Here is a 27955-nt window from a genome sequence, read left to right on the forward strand (position 1 = left end):
GAAAGCAATGTGCCTTCCCAGACCTTGTATATATATATTTTTTCTTATTGCTTAGTTTATTTCAAAAATAAAAGCTTCACAGCACTAAGGAGGCTAAGTTGAGTTTAATTTTCACATCATTTAGAAAAGTTAAAAATATAAATACACTAAAACTGGAAAGGAAAAAAAAGACGGTTTAAAATCGCTGAGTTCAAATTTACAGACTTACTTGAGCTGGAAGGCGTTGTTCGTGCCACGATGGTCAAGATCATGACAAAGACAAGCAACAAGGAGTGCAAATGATTCCAGATCTGTCATGACGTTATTCATTCCTCCTGACTGAAAATTGAAAGGAAAGAAATTAAAGCACCAATTACAATAATTAATTTAAAAAAACAGCTGCATAGAATTATATTTTTTATACTCATTTCTCAAAAACTGCAGCACCTCGGCAACTAATATTTTAAGGCACCCTTTTTACTATCATTATCTTCAAACTGCGTAAGTTTAATGTAAATCTGTGGACTGTGGACATTGTGTTTTGTGTTACAAAAAGTACCCAAATCCTTTAAAGTGATTACATGCAAGAGGACTTTAGATAACTATTTAGAGACATATCAACTGTAATATTTAATTTTTCAACTGCAAACTTTTGTTCTTCTTTTTTCCTCCTTTTTTTTTTGAGGGAATACATGTAGGTAATTCACAAAAAATGTTTTCATGAAATAACTTTATATAATATCAAAAGACTAGAAGACGAAAAAATCATTATAAAACTTAAAGTTTGTTAATAGTTAAACCAAACAGCTTGCTGCATAGTCTAACATTAAATCTTTGATAAAATTACAACTTAAAAAAGGAATAAAAAGTTAGTACCTTAAACATCGCAAACATGGTCTGTGCTACGTTAAACGCATGTCGCCAGTTATGATAGATGACGGGGCGGTAGTTCTTGCGAACGCTCAGCAGCCAACGACATAAAACCTATGGAGAGACAAAAACAACACAAAAGAAAAGAAACAATCAGATTATGATTGACACATGGACCGAATTTGTTCTTCTTCATTCAATTGCGAGAGGCTAGTCCCAATCTGTTGCACATTGGCGTAAATGCCAAGGTATCTAGCTAGTAGCAGGGGCTGTTCTGCTAATGCGTACAGCATATGCACCACTTCACATTGGAATGACAGTTGAAGTGGCGTAGGGACCCCCACGGCAGCTCACCGGTCAAACTCAAATCCTCAGCTAGACCCAGGGTGATCATTGGACAGTGGTCACTCAAATGGGTCATCACAATCCAACTCACCGATTATCGTCTGACACTAATGCATTATGTAAGCCCGGCCGTAACTCAATTGTCACTAATCGGGTCTCTGCAAAAAGGCTTTTACGTTAATTTCCTTTGACTCCTGCTTAAAGGCACTGGACACCTTTGGACCAGTTTTCTCACTCGGTGTATCTCAACATATGCATACGACAATAAACCTGTGAAAATTTGAACTCAATTGGTTGTCGAGTTTGTAAGAGTATAATGAAAGAAAAAACACCCGTGTCGCATAAGTTGTTGTGTGCTTTGCTTGAATTTGAGACCTCAGCTAATTCAGGTCAACAGCTCTCCATTGCTCATAACCCAGTAACTTTTTATGCCAATAATTATTTTGAGTAATAACCAATAGTGTCCACTGCCTTTAACGGTTTAGTGGAATGAACGAATTAGGCAATGAGGCAAGAGTACAGTGAAGTTATAACTAGGGGATTGAATTCATCCATAGGTTTCGTGGTAGAATACGAGACCACTTAAGGTAGAGGTACACCATTGGCGATTCAGAAATGCAAGGACTAAAATGGTTACAGCATAAGAACGTACTCTTGGCTGTGCATTAAATTATATCCAAGCCTACCGCTGACCATCATCGGTGGGTGCTAAGGTACATGTTTGTGAAATCGTTATCGGTGACGAAAACACACTACCTGAATTCTTTTATTCTGACAACCATCCAGTTAATGAAAATTAGCATTTAAAGGCAGTGAACACTATTGGTAATTACTCAAAATAATTATTGGCATAAAACCTTACTTGGTGACGAGTAACCGGGAGCTGTTGATAGTATAACACATTGTGAGAAACGGCTCCCTCTGAAGTAAGGTAGTTTTTGAGAAAGAAGTAATTTTCCACGAATTTGATTTCTAAATCTCAGAATAAGATTTTGAGGTCAAATGTGACGAGGTGTTTTTTTTTCTTCACTCATTATTATCTCGCAACTACGACGACTAATTGAGCTAAAATGTTCACAGGTTTGTTATTTTATGCATATGTTTAGATACACCAAGTGAGAAGACTAGTCATTGACAATTACCAATAGTGTCCCGTGTCTTGAATTGTCCATTTGAATTATTGTACATCTACAAAGGTATTGTACCCTAATTAGAAGCCAAGTATATTTCTATGATGTCTGCTAAGTTAAAAGAATTCAATGTTCAAAATAATTAGATTATGGTTTAACAATGAGGCTTTTGCTAACTCCTCCAGCATGATGTATACTGCAGTTTGTATATTTTAAATATTGTTGTAACCCTTCCCCAGGGTGATAGGGTATGTTCTTTTGGAACAAAACAAAAAAACAAACAAATTATTAAGAATTTAAAGTGAAATGTCCAAGTTTTACCGGATGATCATAAAAGACCTTCACCTTTGTGCCTAGAAGAAAAAGTGAGCATATTTATGAGGCGAGTAGTAGTTGTATTGACATCACCCTGTCTTTAAGATCGCTCCGAGACAATTTGCACAGGACACTACAAGTCTTCACTTAGCGAATAACGGCTCCACATCCACAGAGTCCTGTGCTTTTCATATCTATCTGACTCGCCTACGGCTTCAGAAATAAATAAATAACGATTGAAGAAAAAACACCATTGCAAAAGATATGGATTGTGGCTTGACGGATATGGTGAAAAAAAACTCAATAGTTTATGTCAGAAATGTAAAAGTGTATTACATGTAGGTGGGACTTTCACTGCCGTAGACTAGTAAAGATAATAAATTATTACAGGCTAGGAAATATGAATACAACTTGTGATTATTGGGTGCTAAAATATATACCTTATCAGAAACTTTAAAATGTCATGTCAATAAATTATAAACTAATAACACTTTTGTTGTTTATTTACTTTCCGAGAAGAATTGTAGGAAAAAAATAACCTTAAAGATTTGAATAACAACAACGAAATGATAGAAAAATATTGTGACAAAAAAGTGTTGATTCTTTCGTGATGATACTTTTACAACCTTCTTACAATCTTTGTTTCAATCAATGAAGTTATTAAAGATGGAAATTTGCATCAGGGATAAAAAAAATATTAATTTTGGTTTTACCCATATACACTGATGTGTGTAAGCACTGTATACTCAGTACTTTCCCGAGCTCTGTGAAAAAAAAATCACAGGCTTATTACTCGGGTGGGATTCGAACCCCAACCTTTGCAATTTTAGAGCAGTGTCATACCAACTAGACTACCGAGATTGCCTGGGAGCTAGAGGCAGTTCGAATTCAATATTTTAGCAGCGGGTACCGCACCAATTTAAGTTTTTCAAGGTTAGATCCAAGTTCGGGACACTTCTTTTTATCTCTTTTTCCCGGTTTAAAATCTTCCATTTCTGATCGAGAGTAATAAATATCCCACACGAACACACGGCTGCGCTGCTCAATAATTACTCGAATACACACACAACAAGAGGCAATCCGTACCACCGATTGTTTGTACAGATGGGAGTCTAACTTGGAAAGGGGAAGTGTTAATATCCTCTACGAGTAAAAACCCTCCAACCTTTACATCAAAACGCTGGGAGACCTCTCAGACATAAGATTTCAGTTGTCATGGAAATTAATTGACAATGGTTACGTGAGCGTGTTTGATGAGAACAAAGGTGAGAGCAATAAGTAGAAAAGCACAAAAAAAAGACAAAAAAATGTGAACACCTTCGGAGGTGTTACATCAAATTCTCTTAAAGGATTTGGGGTTTTTTTGTACGACACAAAACACAAAAAGCCTTCAACTTAATTTCATTTTCATTATGGAATGACTTGTTTCGCCGCAATCACCAAACTGATTCTCCTCAGAGTTTCAAGGGACTTTTAAAGACACTGGACAAAGACCTGTCTTCTCACTTGGTGTATCTCAACATGTGCATAAAATATCAAACCTGTGAAAATTTGAGCTCAATCGGCCGTTGAAGTTGCGAGATGTGTGTGCTTTCAGATGCTTGATTTTGAGACCTTAAATTCTAAATCTCTCAAAATCAAATTCGTGAAAACTTCAGAGAGAGATGTTTCTCACAATGTTTTATACTATCAACCTCTCCCCACTACTCATAATCAAGAAAGGTTTTATGATAATAATTATTTTGAGTAATTACCAATAGTGTCCATTGCCTTTAAAGACTCATTTGTATCAATTTATATTTTTGTAACAAATTATTTTTATTCTTATACTCCATTACATTCTTTCATGTTTTTGTGCCGTGCATAGGAGGCTCCTGCATTAATCACTACATAAATGTCTTATATTAAAATAAATCATTTTTCAAATATTAGTTCCCTCAAGAAATTGTGTCATATGAAACATAAAGCTGAAATATCCTGGACAGGATGCATGCTTGGCCTTATAACATGAACTGCATGGGGCAATATCAGTCATCAATCAATTGATACAATTTGGGGCCCACAGGGAAAGGACTCCAATCAATACAGTAACAAAGTTGTCCAATTATAAAAAGGGTCCAGTCCCCACCTGAGGTCTCGACCGCAGACAGGAAGGTGAAAGACGAGGGGGATGGAAGGTAAAAAGGGAAGGGAATGTAGGGCAATTGTATGGAGACTAAACAATACATCGTCCTTTACTTGTGACTTCCTCTAGCCTTGTGGGTGAATTACTTCACACCTTGAATTTCTTGGGGGGGAAAATTGGAGGATAATACGTGATGATTAAGACGATAAATAACAAATTTACAGATCTAAGGGGGGCATTTAAAATTTTGGCAAATCGAAATTCAGTTTTTATCAAAAAGAAAGAAGAGAGAAAGGATGTATAAATTAACATAAGAAAGAAAAAAAGATGACAAACTACCAAGCTGGCCGAGTCATCAACTTCAGTCCAAAGTAAAAGTTGTTTGTTTTAAACCCGGGAAAAAACAATTGAAAACTACTAATGTTGGAGGCTTTTGATCTAAAAAGCTGTTTCATTTGAGCCATTACTTTGTATAGATTTTGTTATGAAAAAAATATTTTAAGAATCAAAATATAAAATAAAAAAATCTAAGTATTAAAAAACTCAAAACTTTGGGTGGGTCAAAACAGTTTAAAAATAAAAGAAATCAAATTGACTATCCTGAATGCTCCCGAATTAAAGGTATAAGTTATTATTGTGGAAAAACCAACCAATATTAAATCTGTATATAATATAATAAAAAATAAAAATAAAAAAATAAAAAAACTAAGGTCCTGTATAATGAAATGTTTTTCCACTGGAAAGAAAAATAGTCTTTAAAAATTACTCCTAATAAATCTCTAACAAGCAGCTTCCATGAAAGACGTCAACACCAATCTCGCACACAGCGCCAAACATTGATTGAAGCTAAGTTTCAAGGCGACAGTTCTGATCAATTTGAAGAAGCCGTTCTCGACCTGCCCAATTGCAGACTGTTTTATTTTGATGAAAAATTAATTTGCCATTTCATCACTGACCGATTCTCTCCCGTCTTTGTTAAATCCATCCAGATTTGAATGCCCTGGGGTTAAGATTGTATTATGCGCCTCACAAACAATTTAAAGGCACTGGACTCATTTGGTAGTTGTCAAAGACCAGTATTCTCACTTGTAGTGTATCTCAACATATGCATAAAGTAACAAACCAGTACAAATTTGTGCTCAATCGGTCACCCAAATTGCAAGTGAATAATGAAAGAAAAACACGCTTGTTACACAAATTTGTAAGCTTTCTGAATGCATAATAAAAGGCTTCAGCTGAAGTCTTTTATTATTTTAGTGAGAAATTACCTCATTCTCAAAACTATGTTACTTCAGAGGGAGCCAATTCTCACAATGTTTTATAAAATCAACAGCTCTCCATTGCTCGTTACCAAGTAAGTTTTTATGCTAACAATTAACAAAATTAGTGTACCAGTGCCTTTAAGATGGAATACTAAATTGTGTCTTCTGATGTCAACTACCGAGCACTAGTTGAACCATCCAGAATAAATCAACCGGCTCTTTTGTTGTTATTATTAATATTATTTCTGGTAATAAAACCAAGGATGCCTCATAAGTGAAGTTAATCACTGTAGCTTGCAAGCCGGAGGAAGGCTGTAAACAAAACTCGGACATAAAAAGACCAGGGGCCAATTTCATAGTTTTGTTGGAGCAATGGATTGTTACAAAATTGAACAAGGAAATCCTTGGAGAAGGTATTTAGGTCAGAATAATATTAAACTAAATGTACATTATATTATGTTATTTATAAAAATAAAAAAAAAATTAAAGTTTGATGGAACAATGGATTGCTGCAAAATTGAACAAGGAATACCTTAGAAAAGCTACGAAGTCAGAATAATATTAAACTACATTATACTCACCAAAAAAAGAAGAAGTTTGATTGAATCTTTTAAAAAGCTATTTAAGTCTTTTAAAAAGTTATTTAAGTCGTAATAATAGTATTATAATATTCTCATTCTGACACAGCTAAACAAATCTTAATTACAAAACAGAAAGGTCAAAAAAGGAGGGCTGTAAACAAGGGTCCTGCTTTGTGAACCAGAAACACCAAGAACATTCAACTGGCTCTTTTACCCAACATTTCTTTCTAGAAAGGATTAAACCATGGTGTAAATAAAATAATTCCAATTATCTTCACCATAAACAGTTAGTGAGAGTCATTGCTGACAAAACAGTTTGAATCTAGGATCAAAATTTTAGGAGGTACATTGAAGTTAAGGCATTTCCACCTTCTGTTAACCCCTGGGGTTGTAGATTTCAAGGAGCTTTTGTTAACAGTATCCAAAGCACTAGAGAAGTAGATCAAAGAACATGGTTTCTTGATATCTAAGGGAAATAACCGGTTTTGGTTTTTTTTTTTTTTTTTTTTCTCAGGCAGACATACAAAAGTCTGAATTCAGATAGAAGCATAGAGCTATATATATTGACTAGAGTGCCAACTTGCCCCGCGTTTTGAAGCCACCCTGGGCGCAGACATGTTTGATGTGTTCCGTGACTACGGAATGATTTTAATTTAAGAGAACACACATTGCCGCGATTTTGTTTTTACTTCGGCGTGTGCGCTTACATACGCGACTGCCCATTCGCATACGTCCACGCTACGAAAGGCGTAAGTTCGACTTGATTGACGTACTAAAAAAAGTATAGGCGCCTTTTAAACATGACGCACATGACGCTCGCAGTAGTTGTACGTTCATCAGCAGATTGTGCCTTCACATTTGCTGCATTTTTTGGTTCGATGACTCATAGCAAAGAACAAACGCACTATCATGCAAATAGCTGTACTATTGCCGTACGAAAATTCAAGCTTTTGTATTGGTTGGTACATAAACATGGATGCGCCCACACAGCTTCAAAAACCTTAGTGCAAGTAAAAACAGGGTGTTAGCGCTCTAGTCAATATATATATAGCTCTATGGATAGAAGTCATCTATCTCAAAAGAGTCATTATATCTCAGTATGTAACATAGCTTTCTTTCCATTGACTGCTTTGCCTGGTATATCATCATTTTCCCCCCCCTTCTTTCATATATACATAATATTTTCAATTTAGTTAATCAAGCGTCGTTGTTGCTTGTAAGTTGTTTTGTTCCTATTCGCATGTCCTCTGTTTGTCCAGTTATCTTGTCTCTGTCTGTCCACAGGCTGATTATTATAAGCCTCGGCTTATCAAATCAGCCTCCCTTTTTTGGGACTATTTAGATCTTTAACTACTCTGTTTGCTATTATACAAATATTGAATGCTTCGAGTGCTATGGTTAAAACTACGACTCCCGAGGTGATCGGAAAATGGAATGGTCTGAGGATCACCGAGGGAGTCGTAGTTTTAACCATAGCACGAGTTAAAGCAGTCAGTATTTGTTTTATAACACCCCAACAGACTATTTATCATCTTCGTGCACGTAACGTTCGTACGCGCGTTTCAGATACACAGATGCACAACTGATTGGGTTCGAGGTGGGTAAAAAGACGTCTGGGTACTGCATGCCGTGTGATAGTTGTCGGACTATCACACGGGAAAACGATGCACTATCACACGGCCGCTGTCTAGTAAAACTAAGACATATTATGTGACACGCTCTAAATGTTACACTACATTTTATCTTCCAGTACATGCTACTCCACCAATCAGATGCTCAAATTGGAGGGTGGTTTGAAAACCTATATACTACTTCCAGTGTTTTTATTGCACAATGCGTATTGTGAGTGTCAATGCGTCATGCTCTGTATACAGACAGTGCACAAATTACATTCTAAACTTTGTGGGCGTGCAAGCTCTGCGTCGCGAAATAACGTTCTGACATTTTAAACTTTGCGCGTTGCATGAGAGACTGGAAGATAAATTTGTTGTAACATGCGCCCTCGTGGAATACGGAAAAATATAGCGCTTCTGCGTCCCATATCCAACGAAGGCCTCGTTGGATATGGGAGGCAGAAGCGCTTTATTTTTCCGTATTCCACGAAGGCTTGTGTGATAACTTATAGTATGCATTCTGAAATGCTATGTTTTTTTACAGTATGGAAATAAATGTGAATTGAATTGAACTGAAGTCTTACATTTCTCTGCATCTATGATACAAGCCCTCAAATTCATCAAAATTGTGTCCCACAACACACAAGCTTTAAACTCTCATTTAAAAACTAACATAGGATTTCCCAACAGAGATGCATATAAAGCCAGTCTCTCATCTCCCCATTACTAGATGCTTTCTACCTTTGCACAATTATTCATTTTAAATTGCCCTGTCAAAAAGCTCTCTTACTCTATTCTGATCGGATCATACTACCAAGTACGAAGACACTTATTCTAAACTACATCAATTTAAAATGACACATCATTTTTGCATGATGGTGTTATTATTATGGGTAGACTAGGAGCCCCATCCATCCGAAGCTCATTAACTACTTCCTTTTTACGAGAGCAGGCTTTATGAATATCTAACAGCTCAATTTCAAAACTCGGACATAAAAAGACTTAGGGGCCAATTTCATAGTTTTGTTGGAGCAATGGATTGTTACAAAATTGAACAAGGGAATCCTTGGAGAAGCTATTTAAGTCAGAATAATATTAAACTAACTGTACATTATATATTATTAAAAAAATATAATGTAAAATAAAAAAGTGTGATGGAACAATGGATTGCTGCAAAATTGAACAAGGAAATCCTTGGAAAAGCTATTTAAGTCAGAATAATATTAGACTACATTATACGCAAGAAAAAAAGTTTGATTGAATCTTTCAAAAAGCTAAGTCCGAATAAGTCGGCTAAGTCAGAATAAGAGTAAACTATATAATATTCTTGTTCTCATACAGCTAAACAAATCTTAATTACAAAACAGAAAGGTCAAACAAGCAATCAAACAAATTCTTAGAATGCCTTTACATTTTGATTGAGACAAAACAAAAGCCTTTCTGATGCTTAAGCAATTCTCAATCAACTTTCCAACTATCCCATAATCTCCAGAAGGGAAAATCATCAAAACAGGTCTAAATAATCGCTTTTTTATTCGGAACGGAAAAAAGACAATCGTCTTGACGATGATGATTGTGTCTCAGCAGCAGTGATTGCCAGTCATGTGTTGTTATAACTCTCCGATATATGGGATTTAAGGCATTGCATGGTCAGGTATCAATATATATTGCAAGAGCTAGTCAAAACGTTGAGACCAATTTAAGAACTGACTCCGCGGTAGTACAGTTGATCACAATCCTATAAGCTAAAGTAAGTAGTCCCAGCCGATTTTCTATACCATACGCCTGGGTAGTAGTTAAAAAAGCAGGACAGTTCTTTTCAGAACTGAGAAGTCTCCCGAACCCCCAAACATCTACTCCGCGGTAGTAGAATAAAGCAAGACAGTTCTCTAAGAACAAACTTGGCAAGTAGATACACACATGGTGTTACCTCAAACCAAATATATATTGATACCTCACCATGCAATGCCTCAAATCCTATAATATAAATTTGGTTTGCAGTAACTACATGTGTGTAACTCCCTTGCCAGGTAGATTTTATTCTTTAGAGAACTGTCTTGCTACATGTATATATTCCACTTTCACGGAGTAGATTTTCAGATATTCCGGGAAACTTGCCAATCTCAGTTCTGAAAAGAAATGTCTTGATTTTTTAAAAACTACCTGGTCAGAAGGTAGCAAAATTACGAGTAATAGGGAGAGGTTGAGCTCAAATTTTCACAGGTTTATTATTTTATGCATATGTTGAGATACACCAACTGTGAAGACTACATGTAGTCTTTGACAATTACCAATAGTGTCAAGTGTCTTTAAAGTTTTACTTCTTTATTTATATATATTCAAATTGACCACTTGCAAATTTGCCGTTATTCAAGGCTGGGAACTATGTAGGAAATGAGGGCCACGTTTGCGCCGTTAGAAGTGTTGTTCTATTTATTCTCCTATAAATCAAATTTCTTTTTGTTAGAGGAGAAGGTGTCTGAAGTTACACGAGGTAGGCAATGGACTGGGGCATGATTTAGTAATCCATGGTTCTAAAAATTAACATTTTAATGAGATACGGTCAAGGGTTTGACCGTAGGGACATTATCAGTCACTTTTCTATAACTGGATATTTATGTACGAAGGCTTCATTGCCAAAATGTTAGTTAAATTAATATACCTGAAGATGAAATAAAATATCGGGAGCAAACAGTGGGTCAACCAACAATAGAATTGTAACAAAATAAAATAAAATTCAATTAAATCTTAGATTTTATAATAATTTTTTTTAAGTCTTTAGCCTCTAAGAAAAACTCTGCTAGGGTCAGGCCATTTACTAGCTTTTGCATAAATCTTTTCCAAAAAAAAAGGAGAAGTAAAGGTAAAGAAATGAGACTTACGTCATACGGGACGTGGAATTTGTTAATGAGATTGCACTCTTCAAACATACAGATCGCAGCTTGTAGAGTTTCGTCTTCCAGCAAGGAGAAATCACTGAAGGAAAAGTTCTGAAGGTTCATCTTTCCTAATTTCTCGACTGGCCCGGCTGTCTGTAGACAGAAATAGGAACAGAAAAGACGGGCGATATTAAACGGTTTTGAAATCTTGGTTTACCAATGGAACCAGAGCTACTAAAGATCCCTTACATAGGGCGTCCACTCTCAAAAAGTGGCATCCCTGAGCCCAGAGGGAGATCACTGGACGATAGCTGTTCTTTGTGCGTAAAAACGAGCAAGTGACCTCAGCGTACCTGGTAGTGTATCGCATTATGCAAGGTACACGACGCCGAACACACCTCCGATTTTTTTATTTTTATTTAAGTTGGGGAGTACAGGGTAATTGCATTTTTGTAAATAATTTGGGGTTGGACAAAGACGAATTGACTAGAGCGAGATTTGCATCCAAGACCTCCAAATTTACATGCCAGTGCTCTACCAACCAAGCTTTTTAGCCCTGTGTTGCCAGTATCCCTATTTTGACAATATCTTTGATCGGGGAAGCCAGTCAGAAGCAATACAACTGTTAACTGCCAAGCAGCCAGAGATCACACCCAAGTTTACCATACAACCTGGGAAGCAACTGCCAGGGGATCACCTCAAGCAGGTGCAACTTTTTATTTCAGATACATCAAATAACAACAATTTGCTTTGTCCAACCCCAAATCACTTCATATTCTGCCTAGTCAATTTCCCTTGTGGTTTATTATTTGCATTCTATACAATTGCGCCATGAGCATCACTTGTGGAGGATACCAGCGCACTATAAGTGTTCATATTATTAATACAGTAAGGTTTGTGGTAACACCATGTAATGATAATGTTAACTTGAGTTGGGGTGGTTTTGAAATGCCATTGATTGAACTCAACATTTCAATCAGTATGTTCTGACTGTCTTCTAGGGAGAAAAAAAAAGAAGACGATCAGAGCATACCGTTCGAAACGGCGATTTGAAACCTACAGTTCTTTTCAGAACCACCCCACCTCAGTCTAGAGATTATCATTAAAGGGTGTTACAGCAAGCCTTATACTATATCGTATTTCACACATGCAAAGTTTCAAATCCTACTTATTTTTGTATACGCACTTTGAGTTTATCTACTTCATCTTGCTGTGCCGTTGCGTGATAGGAAAGCACCTCTAGCGCCACCTGCTGCTTGGCCATCAGCTTCACTGCGTTCTCATACATCTGCGTATTGTGGATGCCCAGCCCGCAAAAGATCGCAAATGCCTGTAAGAAGAACAAGTGCACATTGTAATAAGATTTCAGTACAGCCAGGGCCCAATTTAATAGAGCTGTGGTCAATTTCACAGAGAGTTAGGACTAGTCCTAGGAGATATAAGAAACATATGGCTAGTCCTACATGTAAGTTAGGACGAGTAACTCTTCCTAACTCGAGATAAGACTAGTCTTAACTCTTTGTGAAATCCACACCAGCTTAAGTAGGAAACATTGCTTAAAATTTCATGCTTAGCAGAAATAGTTGGTTAGCAGTCACAAATTGTACATGTGACATGGTATTTTAGCTGGTAACCCTAATCTGGTTAGAATAATATTGTTGCGCATTAGCTACACTTTGTGCTAAAGCAGAGCTCTCTTTGAAATTGGGCCCAGGTTCTGTACAGGAGTGCTGCCTACAGGGACTGTGGTGGAGGGCATGGGTTGGAGCAAGGCTTTCTCAAAAGCCTTCCTTAAAACAGGCCACGACCTTGCAAGTGCTCCTGAAGTAGAATTCTCCTATTTTTGTAAAATATTTTTTATGACGTATGCTGAAGAGTACTACCTTAATCAAATGAATGCGCTGTCCCATGCGATGACATTAAACGTCCTCCCAACCCTCCCCTCCCTCCATATTGCAACCCCACCTCCAAACTGCTACCCAATCAACGCACGTAAGCATTAGCAGTGCATCTCGGCAACGCCCCCCCCCCCCCCCATTGCAGGGATTACACAAATCCAATTTCTTGCGGTTGGGTACCATAGCAACCACTTAGCACACCAAGAAATGTGGCTCGTCTTAACATGTGGCCCCCGGGTCGTTCAGAGTTTGCCCAGGATCAAGACAGATGTATTAACTTTATTAACTTCCCAAGGGTTACTAATTAATGTATTGCCGGGACATCTTCTTTTAAGTTCTTTTTTTTTTCTGTCTCGGATTTAAGAGCCGGAATGACATCACAGGAGTTGGGACCTGTGGAAGCGTTGGACACCTTCACCACAGTCCAATAAGTGTTCTCGATGTTGCCGAGGCAAGCGCCAATAAAATTAAACCATTTACCCTAGTTTTTTTTCAGCATGAGAATGACTTCCTAGAAAAATACTTGACTTTTTTGGACAGGTTTGTTATTGAACATGGCTGGGAGTTTCTTTTTTGTCATCAATTTTCATAGAGGATTCATAAATCCCCATCTTCAGTCACAAGTATTTTGTTGTTTTCAATAGTTTCTCAGGAGGCTAAAACATACCTGCCTCAAAAAAAGAGTGGTGCATTTTTGTACTAAACGCATGAAACCACTGATGTAAAACTCCACTAAACAAATTTGCCAGCTTAGCAGTTTTGTTTAAATTTTTTCCAGCTCCTGAAAGCAGACTATACAAGCTTCAAATATGGTTACTCATTTGCAGAATTAAATTTGACAAGGATCAGCTTACCTCTTTGACGAGGATCAACTTACCTCAAACAGATTCTCATCTTGGTCGGTGAAGCTGAGATTAACGGACGCCCCGGTCTTGTTGATCATCTCGGCTACGCCAACGATTTTGTTCTGGCTGTTGTAGATCGGCTGACAGAGCAGGGAGCGGATCTTGAAGTCCATGTCTGCTTCGCAGACCAGTTTGAATTGTGTCTGTACTTCAAACTTCTCAATGTTGATGATCTATGGGGAGAGATGAAATAGTGCAAGATGGGTGAAAGAGAGAATGGATGGAAAAAAGGAATAAGGGTCCTAAGTTAGGACTAGTCCTAACTTGGGACTAGTCCTAGGAGATATTAAAACCGTATGGCTAGTCCTAAGTTAGGACAAGTAACTTGTCCTACCTAGAGATAAGACTAGTCTTAACTCTTTGTGACAGGTTCAAATAGCAATTGCTGGGGTACCCTGTGCTTTTGCTGTGGTAACCTTTTGTAAAGTTCAAATTTTCAAAATTTGTCAAGCCCCTTACCAGAGGAAAATTGCTGTGTCCCCTTAAAGAGTGAAATTCAAAGACGACCTTCGAAAGATCTCACTCAACTCCGAAACTCAAGATAAAATAAGGACTCTTAAAAATGTGGAAAAAAGATTCCCAGATGGTTCTTAAGCTAAGATTCTACAATTCTGTTTATATTTCACTAATATAACAACACGTCGTCGGTAAAGATGTTTCCGTGGGATGTTTGTATATTTACCAAAAAGCTAACACCAGATGGTGAACCGTTTCAAATTCCTGTTCCATTTCACATTTTCATGAAAATGACAACAAACCAGATGAAATAGATGTTAACCAGAGGAACTGAACTTTCCTATCTGAGGTTTTTAGGTTTTATAGCCACAAAACAAATATATACACAAAAGTCATCTATTTCCAATAAGTTTTGAGTCTTCTTGATATATTTATACTGACAAGAGATATGTTTACTAATCCTATACGCTAAGCAACATCATTTCTACTGCTCATCAACTGGCCACGTAATCAGAATTCACAAATAAACAAGAACTCCTTGGCCGAGCACCAAGAAATAAAAATAAAATTCTCCCAGGTCAGTATAAATTCAGGAAATCATTGATATTTTTTATAATTTTGTTATAGTTGTTTTTGTTTATCAAAGTAATTTTTGAGGGTGGGCATTTTGATAGAGCTCCTTTGTGAAATAAAGTTGCTCCCTCTTTTTTGCTCGGCCTAGTATTGTTTAATATATGCCCTTTAAGTAAGTTTCTGCGCTATATTCTTGATCAAGTTAACACGCTTTTTTTGGTAGAGAATATAATTTTAGTTTTTGAGACACTTTGAGGAAGAAAGAAGTAATATTTGAGGGTGTGCATTTTGAAAGACCTCCATGGTGGTATCTAGTTGCTCATTCTTTTTTGCTCAGCCTAGTATTTTAGAATATGCCCTTTAACTAAGTTTCCGCGCTATATTCTTGATCAAGTTAGCATGCTTTTTTTGTAGATAGAATATAACTTAGTTTACCGGGACACTTCGAGGAAGAAAGAAAAATCCTTTAATTTCAGCTTCTTTGAGAGGGGGGGATGTTGTCCCGACGCAAACAAGGAGCAGGGACTAGGGGGCACAATACAAAACACAAACATGAAGGCAGGCCGGTAATAAAATATGATACTCAATCATTCTGAGAGGGTCCTCCCTCAAAGTGGCGGCTCAAATTGGGCCCTGGTGGCCATGGCATTTTGTTCAAACTGTTTTCACGATTCAACTGCTACGCTTGTTCTTAGCCACGACGCTGCTTCTTTTCAACACTCTTCTGGGGTTACTGTTACGCCGGCGTGCCATCGCAAACCCCTTCTCAAGAAATGCAACACAAAAGCGCTGCAGATATTTCCGAGTGGCATGGGTGATTCAATAACACACGCACGAGGCATGTTTATATTAAATGCCCGCGGGCGAAAGCGATGATAATTTGTACATGGTACAAAGAGCGATTCTAGTGTCTATATTGCAAACGCTGAATCGGGCATGCAAAAGTCAAGTACCTATCTGTGTCAAATTTCATTTTTATTGCATTAATTTCAACTTAGGAAGAACAAGAAGGGAAAAAATGGCTTTCTGTGATAGCCAACATTGAAATAATGGGGGAAAAAATGTTACATACCCGTGTTTAATATTAATCTGTAATAATTGAATAAGTGTAATATTGCATCCGTACTTATTTGAGAAAGTGAGAACATTCTTACCTAAGGGGAACTAAGTGCAGGTGGTCTTTTCTTTCTTTACAATATAAAATTCACTCTCTGTTCTGATCTAGAGAAGTGCTTGAGGTTTTAGGTAGTCCTTAATTCTGCTTTATAGAAATGCATTATTTGATCAAAAGATATACAATCACAATCCCTTAAGGCCCCCCCCCCCTTAAATGAACAGTCTAGTTCCCACAAATAAAAGGGATCCGCACAAAATTATTCTGTGTTCAGTTTTTTTTTTATCTTTTTCATTTTGTACAAGATCCATACCAAAATAACTTGATGTACATTATAACAGTATACATGTAGCTCAATCCCAGGTACTGAAAAACTCCCCCCCCCCCCACTTTCGTTTTAACAAATCAGTCAATCCAAACCCAAACCGTAGCCTACTTTTTGATGATGGCACATGGGGGCACTGTCTTTACAAGCGTAACCCCCAACCGGCATTTGCAGGAAAAAATCTTCGGGGGCTTAATTTTTTTTTTGCACCTAATGCAATAAGGCATACCGGAGACAAATTATGTAGATCGTTATCGACTTCTCACTGACGATTGGACAGATAAAACAATTGGTCAAACGGACAGTGCAATGACTGCCTCGCAACGAGGGAGGGCAGGGGGGGGGGGTAGTAGCACACCGAGGTTAAAAAACATTCTTACCTTTCCTGTCAAAGAGACGTATTTGGCGATCTCGCAGTAGACAGACTTTTTCAGCACTTCGTCACTGTGAGTAAAACAAAACAAAATCAGTGTTATTTTGTGTGTGAAATATTCGGCCTTATAAAATGTTTACTCTGTAACTAAATATGACATGAAAATGCCTGTAATGGAAAAAAAATTGTAAGAAGTAAAAAGTATCAAAAACAACACTTTTTCAGCCATTGGATAAAAATAATAAACAGGTACATGCACAGGTCAAGTGTACGAAGGAGAAAAATTCAACTTTGAAATAATATTTTATAAATCTACTGATTTGAAATGATCAACAGCTGATCCTTTTTCGAGTTTACTGGAAATTGACAAATATACCCAACTTCTTTTCATACTCCATTTATTTGTCATATGGACACATTTATCATATTGACACATTAATTTTGTACCCATTCTTGAAAATGGTGACCCAGACCAAAACAGGTCATAACAGCACCCTCAAGAGTCTGAAAACTTTGAAGCCATGCAATCTTTATTTTTAGTATTTATCTATTTTACAATTCTGAAGGGATATAAACCGGTCGCTAGTGAGCGAGGGATTGGTATCAAATCCTGTCGTGAGATGAGACTACAATCCCGGCCAAAATGCTTGGGCCACCCTTTCCTGAAACAACAGATCCCTGTGCACTTCCCATTCACATTCACATTCAAAACATTTGCCCGCCCCCCGCCCCCCGCTCAGAAATTCACTTTGTTTGGACATTCATTATCTTTTCAAAGCGTTCTTTGCATGTAAAAATTTTTCAAAAAAATCACTCAGACAATCCCGGCCAAAATGCTTGGGCCACCCTTTCCTGAAACAACAGTTCCCTGTGCACTTCCCATTCACATTCACATTCAAAACATTTGCCCGCCCCCCGCCCCCCGCTCAATGTTGACTGAATTCGGAAGACAGTCGGCAAATGGAACCAACATTGAAAGGGGGCAGGGGGGCCCAACGAGATATGGCCGGGATTGTAGTTATTTATAACAATGTTATGCACATGTTCCCTATTGGAGAATTATTTTATATTAAAAAAAACGAAAGAAAACCTGAATGCCATGTTATTATTAAACCGCCATAATTCACACCTCCCACATTGTAAAAAGCATTGTAATAATAATTTGGGATGGGGGAGGGGGGGCTAATCATCCTTACTCGCAGCTAAGAGCTGAATTGCGAAGGACGCGGCTACAGCGTGTTCGAGAAGCAAGCATGCAAGGGCGCCTTTGGCTGCCAGCCACATCAACCCATTTTGACCACAGAGCACATTATGACCGAGGGAGGAAAACCGGATGGTCTGGAAAACCCTTGTGGCACAGCCGAGAACCAACGCACAGCTCAACTCACATATGGCCCTGGCCGGGTATCGAACCAGGGTCACCTTGGTGAGAGGCAAGCACTTTACGCACAAGCCAACCGTTGCCACCGCAGTATCTTACTCAAGCCAGAAATTTGTAGTTTTCAGTACAAAAGCCCTAGCTGCGGTGTAAAAAGAAATATAAGCAGCGCCAGTTTTGTTTTTGATTCCCTTAAATGAAAGCCATGTTTGGATAATTTTCCTCAGCAGAGAAAAAAAAAACGCAAAATCAATTAGCGACTAGCCAAGGCCAAGTTATTAGTATTTTCCAATCCTAGTTTGATGGATTTGCCTCTTTTTTTTGCAGAGCGAGAAACAGGTTCCTGGTTTGTCAACACATCCCAGCTCACACGATCCTCTACTCTAAACCACAACACTATCACCTAATGGGATTTTAATTAAAACGTTCAATCTTGACTCCGCAAACATTAAGGGAAAACAATTTTTGGTCCGGCATTGCGAATCTCCTCTTGACAATCGTAGTGTCACGTGGGGTGAAACGAGTTATCCAGAGAACTAGTCTGGAGTTAAATGTAGGTATACCTAGTGTAAGCTGATTAAGATAAATGAAACAAAATTCGTGACCTATTTTGTTTTGGTGAACATGAACTAAGTCAAACGTATGTACAGCACTTACTGTTGTTAATCTTTCTGTATATAAACATACGAGTGAAAACTCATGACACTGCACTCAGAATTTGTTTTGTCAAGATTTTATTTATAGACCATATTGAATATGATGTCATCGTTCAAATATCTGCCCTACAAGATGGCGTCTGTGCGCGTGTGCGTGTGTGTGTGCGTGCATGTGCCGTAGAAATCAAACCAGCAATGCTGCGAGCTGCATGCTTCATTGATGTACACGTTTGGATGCGCGTACAGTTTGACCTTCAAGATGGTGACTTTCATAGCAAAAAAAAACAGTCTATAGCTACTTTCACTTGTCGTTGTTATTGGTTATTGGTTGTTATTGGTGGTTTGAATTCATAAAAGCACTAAGAAAAAAGAAATTAAGTATATATTCTTTTAAGTAAGGTGTCATGCTTGAGTTTTCTTGTACAGATCTTGTGAATGTGATGTTACAAACTGTTGCATGATGCTTAAGCAGAAAATAATTATTAAAATGTGATGCTGAGTAAAAACAAGCAGAACACCAGTCACTTGTACATGTTGGCATGGTATTTTGGCTGGAAACCTTATTCTGAAAAGCATATACTTGTTGCGCTTGGCTACTTTTTGCGCTTAAAAGCAAATCATGACGTTGTGCTCAAGGGCCAATGTCATAGAGCTGCTCAAGCAGGAAAATGTTGCTTAAAAATTGTCTGCTTAGCAGAAACGAGCAGGATACAAGTCATACATGTATATTGGAAAGAGACATGCTAATTTGGCAAGTAACCTTATTCTGGTATTAAGGTTGGTGTGCTTAGCTTGTTTTTGGCTGAATCTTAATCAGCTCAATGAAATGTGCCCTGGTTTTGAAAGAGACAATAATTTGCCCGGTCACTCAGTGTGACCATGGTGTGACTTAGCTACTATTTGTGCTTAAAGGCAGTGGACACTATTGGTAATTACTCAAAATAATTATTAGTATAAAAACTTTCTTGGTGACGGGTAATGGGGAGAGGTTGATGGTATAAAACATTGTAAGAAACAGCTCCCTCTGAAATGCCATAGTTTTCGAGAAAGAAGTAATTTTCCATGAATTTGATTTCGAGACCTCAGATTTAGAACTTGAGGTCTCGAAATCAACCATCTAAACGCACACAACTTCGTGTGACAAGGTTTTTTTTCTCATTATTATCTCGCAAGTTCGATGACCGATTGAGCTCAAATTTTCACAGGTTTGTTATTTTATGTATATGTTGAGATACACCAACTGTGAAGGCTAGTCTTTGACAATAACCAATAGTGTCCACTGCCTTTAAGCACGTCCATGAAATTGTGCCCTGGTTTTGAAAGAGACATCAATTTGCCTGGTCACTCAGTGTGACTTATCTACTTTTTGCGCTTAAGCACGTCCATGAAATGGTGCCCTGGTTTATAAGAGACGATAATTTGCCCGGTTACTCAGTGTGACTCCACATTGTCTGTCATTTAACATTAGATTCTGACGAAACGGACAAAAAAAAACTCCACGAACACATTCGGTCGAATGGAAAAATATGTTTTTTAATAAATTCAAAATTAAGGAATAGATTGAGGGTAGCAAGAGAAACTGACATATTGAACCAATCATTGGACATTTTATGGGTTTTCTATCAGACAGGCTGGCTCTCTTGGGTTGTGCCACCCATGGTGTCTAAAATGAGTTATGTCGCCCCATCAATTCTGATAACTGAACATAAAACATTCATGATGATGCTTTCAAATAATATTGACTACATTCATACCATATACACCGTGTAATAACAGGGACCGATTTCATCCAGCACTTTTGCATAGCAAAATATTTTGATAGAACAGACTTTGTGCACACAGAATGGTTATATTGGGTAGCATGAAATGATGATTTTTGAGTAGCAACTGAAACATTTTGCATAGCATTTACTAAGAAGGGATGGCTCTGAGAAGAACTGGTTGGTTTGGTCCCAACAGTGTGCACTGTAGCAGTTCTCAATATTGGAAATATTTTTTGAAGGCAGTGGACAGTCACTATTGGTAATTGTCAAAGACTAGCCTTCACAGTTGGTGTATCTCAACATATGCATAAAATAACTAACCTGTGAAAATTTGAGCTCAATCGGTCATCAAAGTTGCGAGATAATAATGAAAAAAGAAAACACCCTTGTCACACGAAGTTGTGTGCGTTTAGATGGTTGATTTCGAGACCTCAAGTTCTAAATCTGAGGTCTTGAAATCAAATTAGTGGAAAATTACTTCTTCCTCGAAAACTATGGCACTTCAGAGGGAGCCGTTTTTCACAATGTTTTATACTATCAACCTCTCCCCATTACTCGTCACCAAGTAAGGTTTTATGCTAATAATTATTTTGAGTAATTACCAATAGTGTCCACTGCCTTTAAGATGAGGCGAGGGGTTTGTTTAAAGAGGGACTCCACTAAAGGTCAAATTAAAATTTGTGATCCATTCATTTTACAATCGATAGAGACCCTATGAAAATGGAAACAAACCAACAAATGTTTAACCTCAGGTTGTAGGAACATGTTGCCTTGAATTGGATGAGTTGGTCTTGGACGAGTTGGTCTTTGAAAGCGTTTGGAACAGTTTGTTATGAAATGCATGTGGTTAGAAATATGTTTTTAAAGTAGAATATAATGATCCATACAAGTATCACTCGAAATTGCACGGTTTTCCTTTTACATCACGAACTAGAGTTTCTTCGCGACGTAAAAGGAAAACCGTGCAATTTCAAGGCATGTTAGTGTGAATCACTATATTCTACTTTTAAACTATCTAGCTAATTATTTGCATTTTAAAACAAATTGTTCCATGATGCTTTTCAAAGACCAACTCAACCGATCGAAGGCAACGTGTTCCTTAAAAACAGTGTAAAATGCCAGTGTTCGATACCCGTCCTCAAAAGCAATTTTTGTCAGAATCATAAACGTTTGATGGCGTCACATTTCAAATAAATTGGTCTGTATATATGTAGTAAATTTTTCTATAGAGAAATTAGTTTCGTGCCTGAATTTTAACGACATTCAATCAAAACATCAAAACAAGATTGACCTCTCTTGCCATTACCACGTACAACCTCTTTGTGAGTAGTGGTGGCCCTGAGAAGAGAGCCTGTCTGTACGCTTGACGCTTTGGTTAGTGTGGTCTGATCGTCTTCCGGAGAGGACAACTTACACGTCACATACATAACGCTAAAAGAGAGTAAATCCAGAGCGGGGATTCATTAATGCAGACCTGAAGGACTGCTGACCATCTTCCTTCCTTCCTTCCCTCCCACATGGATCTTCCAATGCAAACAACCTCTCCCCCTCTCTTCCGTAAAATGCAATCCAGCAATGCACTCAAGAAGAGCACTCTTTCCCCAAAAAAATCTAAAACAGACAGGTTCGCCAGTCTGGAGCCAATTTCATTGAGCTGCTTTATTAGCCCAAAAAATTGCTGCTAAGCAAAAATGAGCAAGATACCAGTTTCATAAAGCTGCTTAAGCAAAAGAATTGCTGCTGAGCAAAAATGATCAGGATACCATTTACAAGTTGTATATATGACATAAGCTTGGGCAATATCACGATATTATCAAATATTGCGATACTAACTTGGAAACGATTTCGATACCGGATCAATTTAGTTTTAATCGAAATATCAATATATCGCAATATATCGCGATATCCGTTAAATATCGCGATATCGGGATGTATTTCCTAGCTGAGACATCTTGCACCTTATAGGTTTGGAGTAAAACCAGACAAATAGGTCATTAGAACACCTCTTTTATGCTGTGACTACAACTTTCACTGGGAGTTTGAAGACTGATGATGTCAAATTTAATTAATCGCGATTATATCGAATATCGCGATATATTGTCGGCGATATATCGTGAATAAAATAAATCGATATCGCCCAAGCTTAATACGACAAGGTATTTTAGCTGGCAACCTTAGTCTAGTAAGCATGATTTTGTTGTGCTTTTTGTGCTGAGGCAGCTCTGTGAAATTTGGCCTTTGACGGCAACAAGCATTCCAGATCTCATAAGAAGCATCTAGCACCAAAACGAACCATGAGCACTCTTGGAAATTTAACACCAACGAAGACTCTGATTCTTATCCATAAATATTTCAATCATATCTCTCCCAGCAACTTCTCCCACCCCTCCACTTAAATGTTTTAAATCTAGTTTTCCTTACTCCCCAATGTTTCCTCCCCGCGTCTTCTTCCCGTTGTTCCATGATAAGACGGAACAGCTGTACATTTGGGAATTCAAGCTTCGACTTGATATTATTTTTGTGCCCTCTCTACGAGTCTCCCCCTCCCCCCCCCCCTCCCTCTTGCTTCGGCAGATCATATGTTAGGAAATGTGATGCGCTGAGATGATTATTGTGGTTTATAAATGCCTTCACTATCCACCCTCTCTAGTAATTCACTGGCTTCGTCTTGATTCTCGGGAGATAAGTTTATTGGGAAAACCTTAAACTCCTGAGCTACACAAATGTTTGCCTTACGGTTTATCTGCAAAATATTCGCAGATACGATTTTAAAAAATGGTTTAAAGGGGCTGTGGTGACATCTACTGCCTCGACAGAGACACACTCCGTTTAAATACAAGAGTATTTGGCTTTAGATAAGCTATTAAAATAAAATCTTATGACTTGTAATAGTAGCTTTAGCCCAATCACTTGTGCAATATTTTATGTCATTTTAATTTATCTACAAGTTTACTTTTTATTTATTTATTTATTTATTTATTTCCTTTTATTGTTTATCCTTACCTTATCTGTTATTATTACTTATTTATTTTTAATTTATTTTTTATTCTTAATAGATTTTTAATTTATTTTTTCTTATTAGATATTTATTATTTACTATTGGTTGTATAATTATCTGCTTTTGTTATTGCTTTGTGTACTAATTTGTTAAATCTATCTTAATTTCATTGTGTACCCCAGATGTGGGGCAACAGATCTACGGATCATAGTATGTATTTGCTTTTGTTGTCCCTTGCCCATCTCGGGTATAATTATTGTCAATGTATTTTGTTTTGTACTGTTATGGCAAATAAAATAATAATAGTAATAATAATAATGAGTAATGCGCACATATCCACCCTGCTAGGTGTTCAAGGCGCAGTAAAACCAAAAACAACACAAAAGAAAACAGACACAACAAATTAGTCCTAGTTCTTGAATACCTGTGACATATAAGATAAGTTTTGAGAAGAGATTTGAAATACTGTGGTACAAAGACAAGACCTAAGATTGGTTGTTTTTTACTGAGCCATTGTTTATCACAACCCCTGATATTGTTTTATGGTTAAAACACCATCTATGTCCGATGATCTCAGACACATTGGTATTTCTGGTTTACCCAATCGTTTCTCAGGACCATTATTTTTAGCTTTGAAAAAAACCCACAATCCTTCAGAGAGAGTCTACAATTTAAGAAATGCGGCACGTCTGGAAAAATTATCATCTGGATCAAGGAGTCATTGGGAATGCTCCATGTTTCTCGAAGATGGACATGAATGTGAGACTAGAACAATATTGCTGATAAGTTTTATTCTACTCCACCTTTATAAGGCACTGGACAGCTTTGGTAATTGTCAAAGACCAGTATTCTCACTTGGGTGTATCCTAAGTACATAATATGCATAAAATAACTAATCTGTGAACATTTTGACTCAATTGGTCATCAAAGTTGCAAGAGAATACTAAAGGAAAAACACCCTTGTTGCACAAATTTGTGGGCTTTCAGATGCCTAATAAAAAAGGCTCCAGGCCTGAAGTCTTGTATTACTTGAGTAAAAAATTACCGCAAACTATGTTACCGCAAACCTTTCTATATACTGCTACTTCAGAGAAAGCTGTTTCTCACAATGTTTTATACTATCGACAGCTCTCCTTTGCTCGTTACCAAGTAATTTTTTAAGCTAACAATTACTTTGAGTAATTACCAATAGTGTCCAGTGCCTTTAAAGCACAAGTAACACGCACAACATCTAACAATCACTCATTATCGGCACTCCTAACAAAATATTAGAAACATTTTAAGCACATGCGCGAATTGCAATCATTTTTTTTCTTCTTGGAGACTGGAAAAGCAATTTATTAGATTTCAAAATTACTTTTGGCACATGAACATAACGCCGATTTAGATCGCACCTGTACTTATAATGTGCTAATCATGTGCATCAATTACCTTCTTGAGGTGTTGAACATGTGCAAAGTCTACCAGATAATTACACAACACAAATTAATTTGTCGATGGTCATTAATAATAATAAACTGCACTTATAAAGTGCACAGCACCTGACAAAAAATTCCATTCAAGGGAGCCAAATTAATACATTTTTCTTGTCAACTTCAAGCAATAAATAGTATCATAAGAAGGAGTAATAGTTGAATGAAAGAATTAAAAAAAAAAAAATTAATTATTATTATTTTTGTTTTTGTTTTTGTTTTGTTTGGTTTTTGTTTTTGTTTTTTTTGGGGGGGAGTCCTAAACATCTATGATGAATTTGTTTTATTTTTCACTTTGGTTTTTACCCGGGCAATTTAACAATGTATGTCCCAAAAAAATTGGGGAGGAAAAAAATTGAAGTTTCTGTTATTCTTTTGAGGTGTGTGGAAAAAGGGAATTCATACCAACAACTAAAATTAAATCATATTAAAAAGTATATTAAAAGTATCCCCTGCTTTTAAATATCAAAATTGAACAGCAGACTAACTGAAAAAATATCAGTCAATACTTTAATGTCAAATGCAAGACATGCCATGGACATTATTGAATGTACTCACTGGATAAAATTATCACAGCTCGCTTTAAGAATCCTGAGATAACCACATGAAATTTTCTGTGCACTTGACTGCTTCTGTTAAACAAGAGTACCCATTCATGTGTGTTGTGTGTTGTTGTCAATTTGCATTTGAGAGAGACTTCTGCTAGGTTTGAAACGTCAGACAAACTTGTTTGCATTTATACGATAGGTCCTTAGTTGGTTAACAGTTGGCAACAGCTAATTCTACTCTCTAAAATTATTTTTTAGAAAAGTTAAACATTCTCAGAGAAGTTATTTATTTGAACCTTCTACATGCCCTTTAAGCTGGAAACTACAAGCTTGTTTGAAAGCCAGCCACATCGCAAGCACTTCACCACTGCCCCATACGGAAATCATCGCGAGCAAAGAAAGCGAGTACAAATAGATATGGTTTCCCTTTTGTACAGGTCATCGCCAAGAAGGCATTAAACATCATTTACATGCGTTCCAATGTGTTTATCCCACCCTTATACAGCCTCATGAGGGGTTAGGTATCCCTGAAGCACCCCCCCCCCCCCTTCCTGAATCTTATCAAGCACGTACGTCGATGTCTGTGCTAAGAAACGGTCTTTCGACTCGAGTCTGGATACACTTGGATGATAATGGCAAGCTAGGGCGATGTTGAGTACTTTACCACGTTTGGCTGACAGAGAGAAATGCGTCTGAGGCACACATCTTCTTCATGGCTCAGAGAAAAAAAATCCAATCTTTGGAATTGCTGTGATGTCAAGCATTGATCTTCTTTTTCTTGAATCAAAGATGCAACGCCTCTATTTTTTTGCAGAATGTATCTTTCAAAGTATTTTATTTTATGTGAACTTGCTTTAAAGGGTTTTTTGCCATGACATGACCCCTACTGAATGAAGATGTTCATGTAGTATAATTTAACTGTAGAAGTTTCAGCTTCATTAATCGTCGAGCATTTGAGAGAGAAAAAATGAAAATCACAGAGCATCTTTTCGAGAGTCTAGTCGCTTAAATACATTGTACATTCTAAAGTGTAGGGTTTAGGGCCAGGGGTGGATTTCACAAAGGTAGTCCTAACTTAGTACTAGTCCTAGGCAATGCTAAGAGATAGGACTGGTCCTAAGTTAGGACCAGTAACTCATCCTAGGACTACCTTTGTGAAATTCACCCCAGGTCACACGAGGCAATTTACAAGCATCCAGTTCCAGGCAATCTCCAAGTAGGAAAGCCATTCACATTTCAATGTTCACCTACTTTTCTTGTTGATCGAAAGACAATGTTTGAAAAAAGACTTGTGCCCCACCAAAGTGGTCCTGTAGCATGCTCTGCAGTTGGTTGCCTCCAAGTTGCCTGTAAAAGTTGCCCCGTGTGACAAGGCCCTTAAGTTACATTAAACCAACGTCTATGGACATTGTGTTTTGGGTCCAACAAAAAGTACACAAACCCTTTAAATGCAAAATGTATTTTCATCATACAAAGAAGTGTCCCTTACAAGAGGAAGATTGCTGTCCCTCGTCTACAACGAAATTCAGGGCCTGAACATCTCATTATAAATGACATCGCCTTCTTAAAGGAACATTTCAGAAACGGCAACATTGAACAACTCTGCATGTATCTTTAAAGAAATTGGTTTCTTGGTCTTGAGGAAAAATAGAAAAACCGATTGAACATTTTTGCATGGCATGAATAAAACGTTTACTGAGCAATAAAATTAGCGGGGAATAAGCAGGAAAATATTTACGGTTTAATTTATTACGGTTAAATTCATTACAGTATTATTTATTTCTCATAAAAAAATGACATTATCAGACTGTGTAAGTTTGATGTAAATCTTTGGCCTTAGACGAGTTCTTTTCTGATAAATTCTGTAATGTTCCTTTAAGACAACAGTGGAGGCCTATTAGGGGATCCAAAGACCCCACTCAATTTACATCAATCAAGCTCCAATTAATGGTCATGTATAAAACCCCAGAATAATCACTGCTATAAGTATGAGGGAACGATGCAACGACCACAAAAAAAAGCACCGCCTCCTCACAGCGATTATGAACTCCCAAGTAAAAACTGTTCCCCTCCAATTATAGACCTATTTACATCATACATCCTAGCTAAGTGATTAGGGCATATTAATCACGAGCAGCAACTGCAGGAATAATTGGTGAATAGACATTCCCAATTAAATTGATTTGTTCATTTCTTTGATGTTTAATAGATGTTAAATTTTGCATCAGCATTACTTCAAATAAATTTCTGCTGATTTTTCTTTAAAAGTTAAAGGCACTTGACACTATTGGTAATTACTCAAAATAATTGTTACCATAAAAACTTACTTGGTAATGAGCAATGGAGAGCTGTTGATAGTATACAAAACATTGTGAGAAACGGCTCCCTCTGAAGTAA

The 27955-nt window shown here is 37.3% G+C and overlaps 1 protein-coding gene across 1 annotated transcript in view; it reads right to left on the reverse strand.

Annotated features, from left to right (window-relative positions):
• The window catches only part of LOC117294663 (cGMP-specific 3',5'-cyclic phosphodiesterase-like), a 146675-nt gene that overhangs the window by 27873 nt on the left and 90847 nt on the right, over positions 1–27955 (reverse strand). Inside the window, exons 7-12 of the mRNA XM_033777168.1 lie at positions 16751–16814; positions 13875–14075; positions 12286–12429; positions 11103–11252; positions 856–963; positions 209–318 (exon numbers count right to left, since the gene is read on the reverse strand). Coding sequence (XP_033633059.1) covers positions 209–318; positions 856–963; positions 11103–11252; positions 12286–12429; positions 13875–14075; positions 16751–16814 — 777 coding nt within the window. The remainder of the gene's footprint in view (positions 1–208; positions 319–855; positions 964–11102; positions 11253–12285; positions 12430–13874; positions 14076–16750; positions 16815–27955) is intronic.

The sequence above is a fragment of the Asterias rubens genome, chromosome 9 (assembly GCF_902459465.1).
Source record: "Asterias rubens chromosome 9, eAstRub1.3, whole genome shotgun sequence".
NCBI classification, from domain to species: domain Eukaryota; kingdom Metazoa; phylum Echinodermata; class Asteroidea; order Forcipulatida; family Asteriidae; genus Asterias; species Asterias rubens.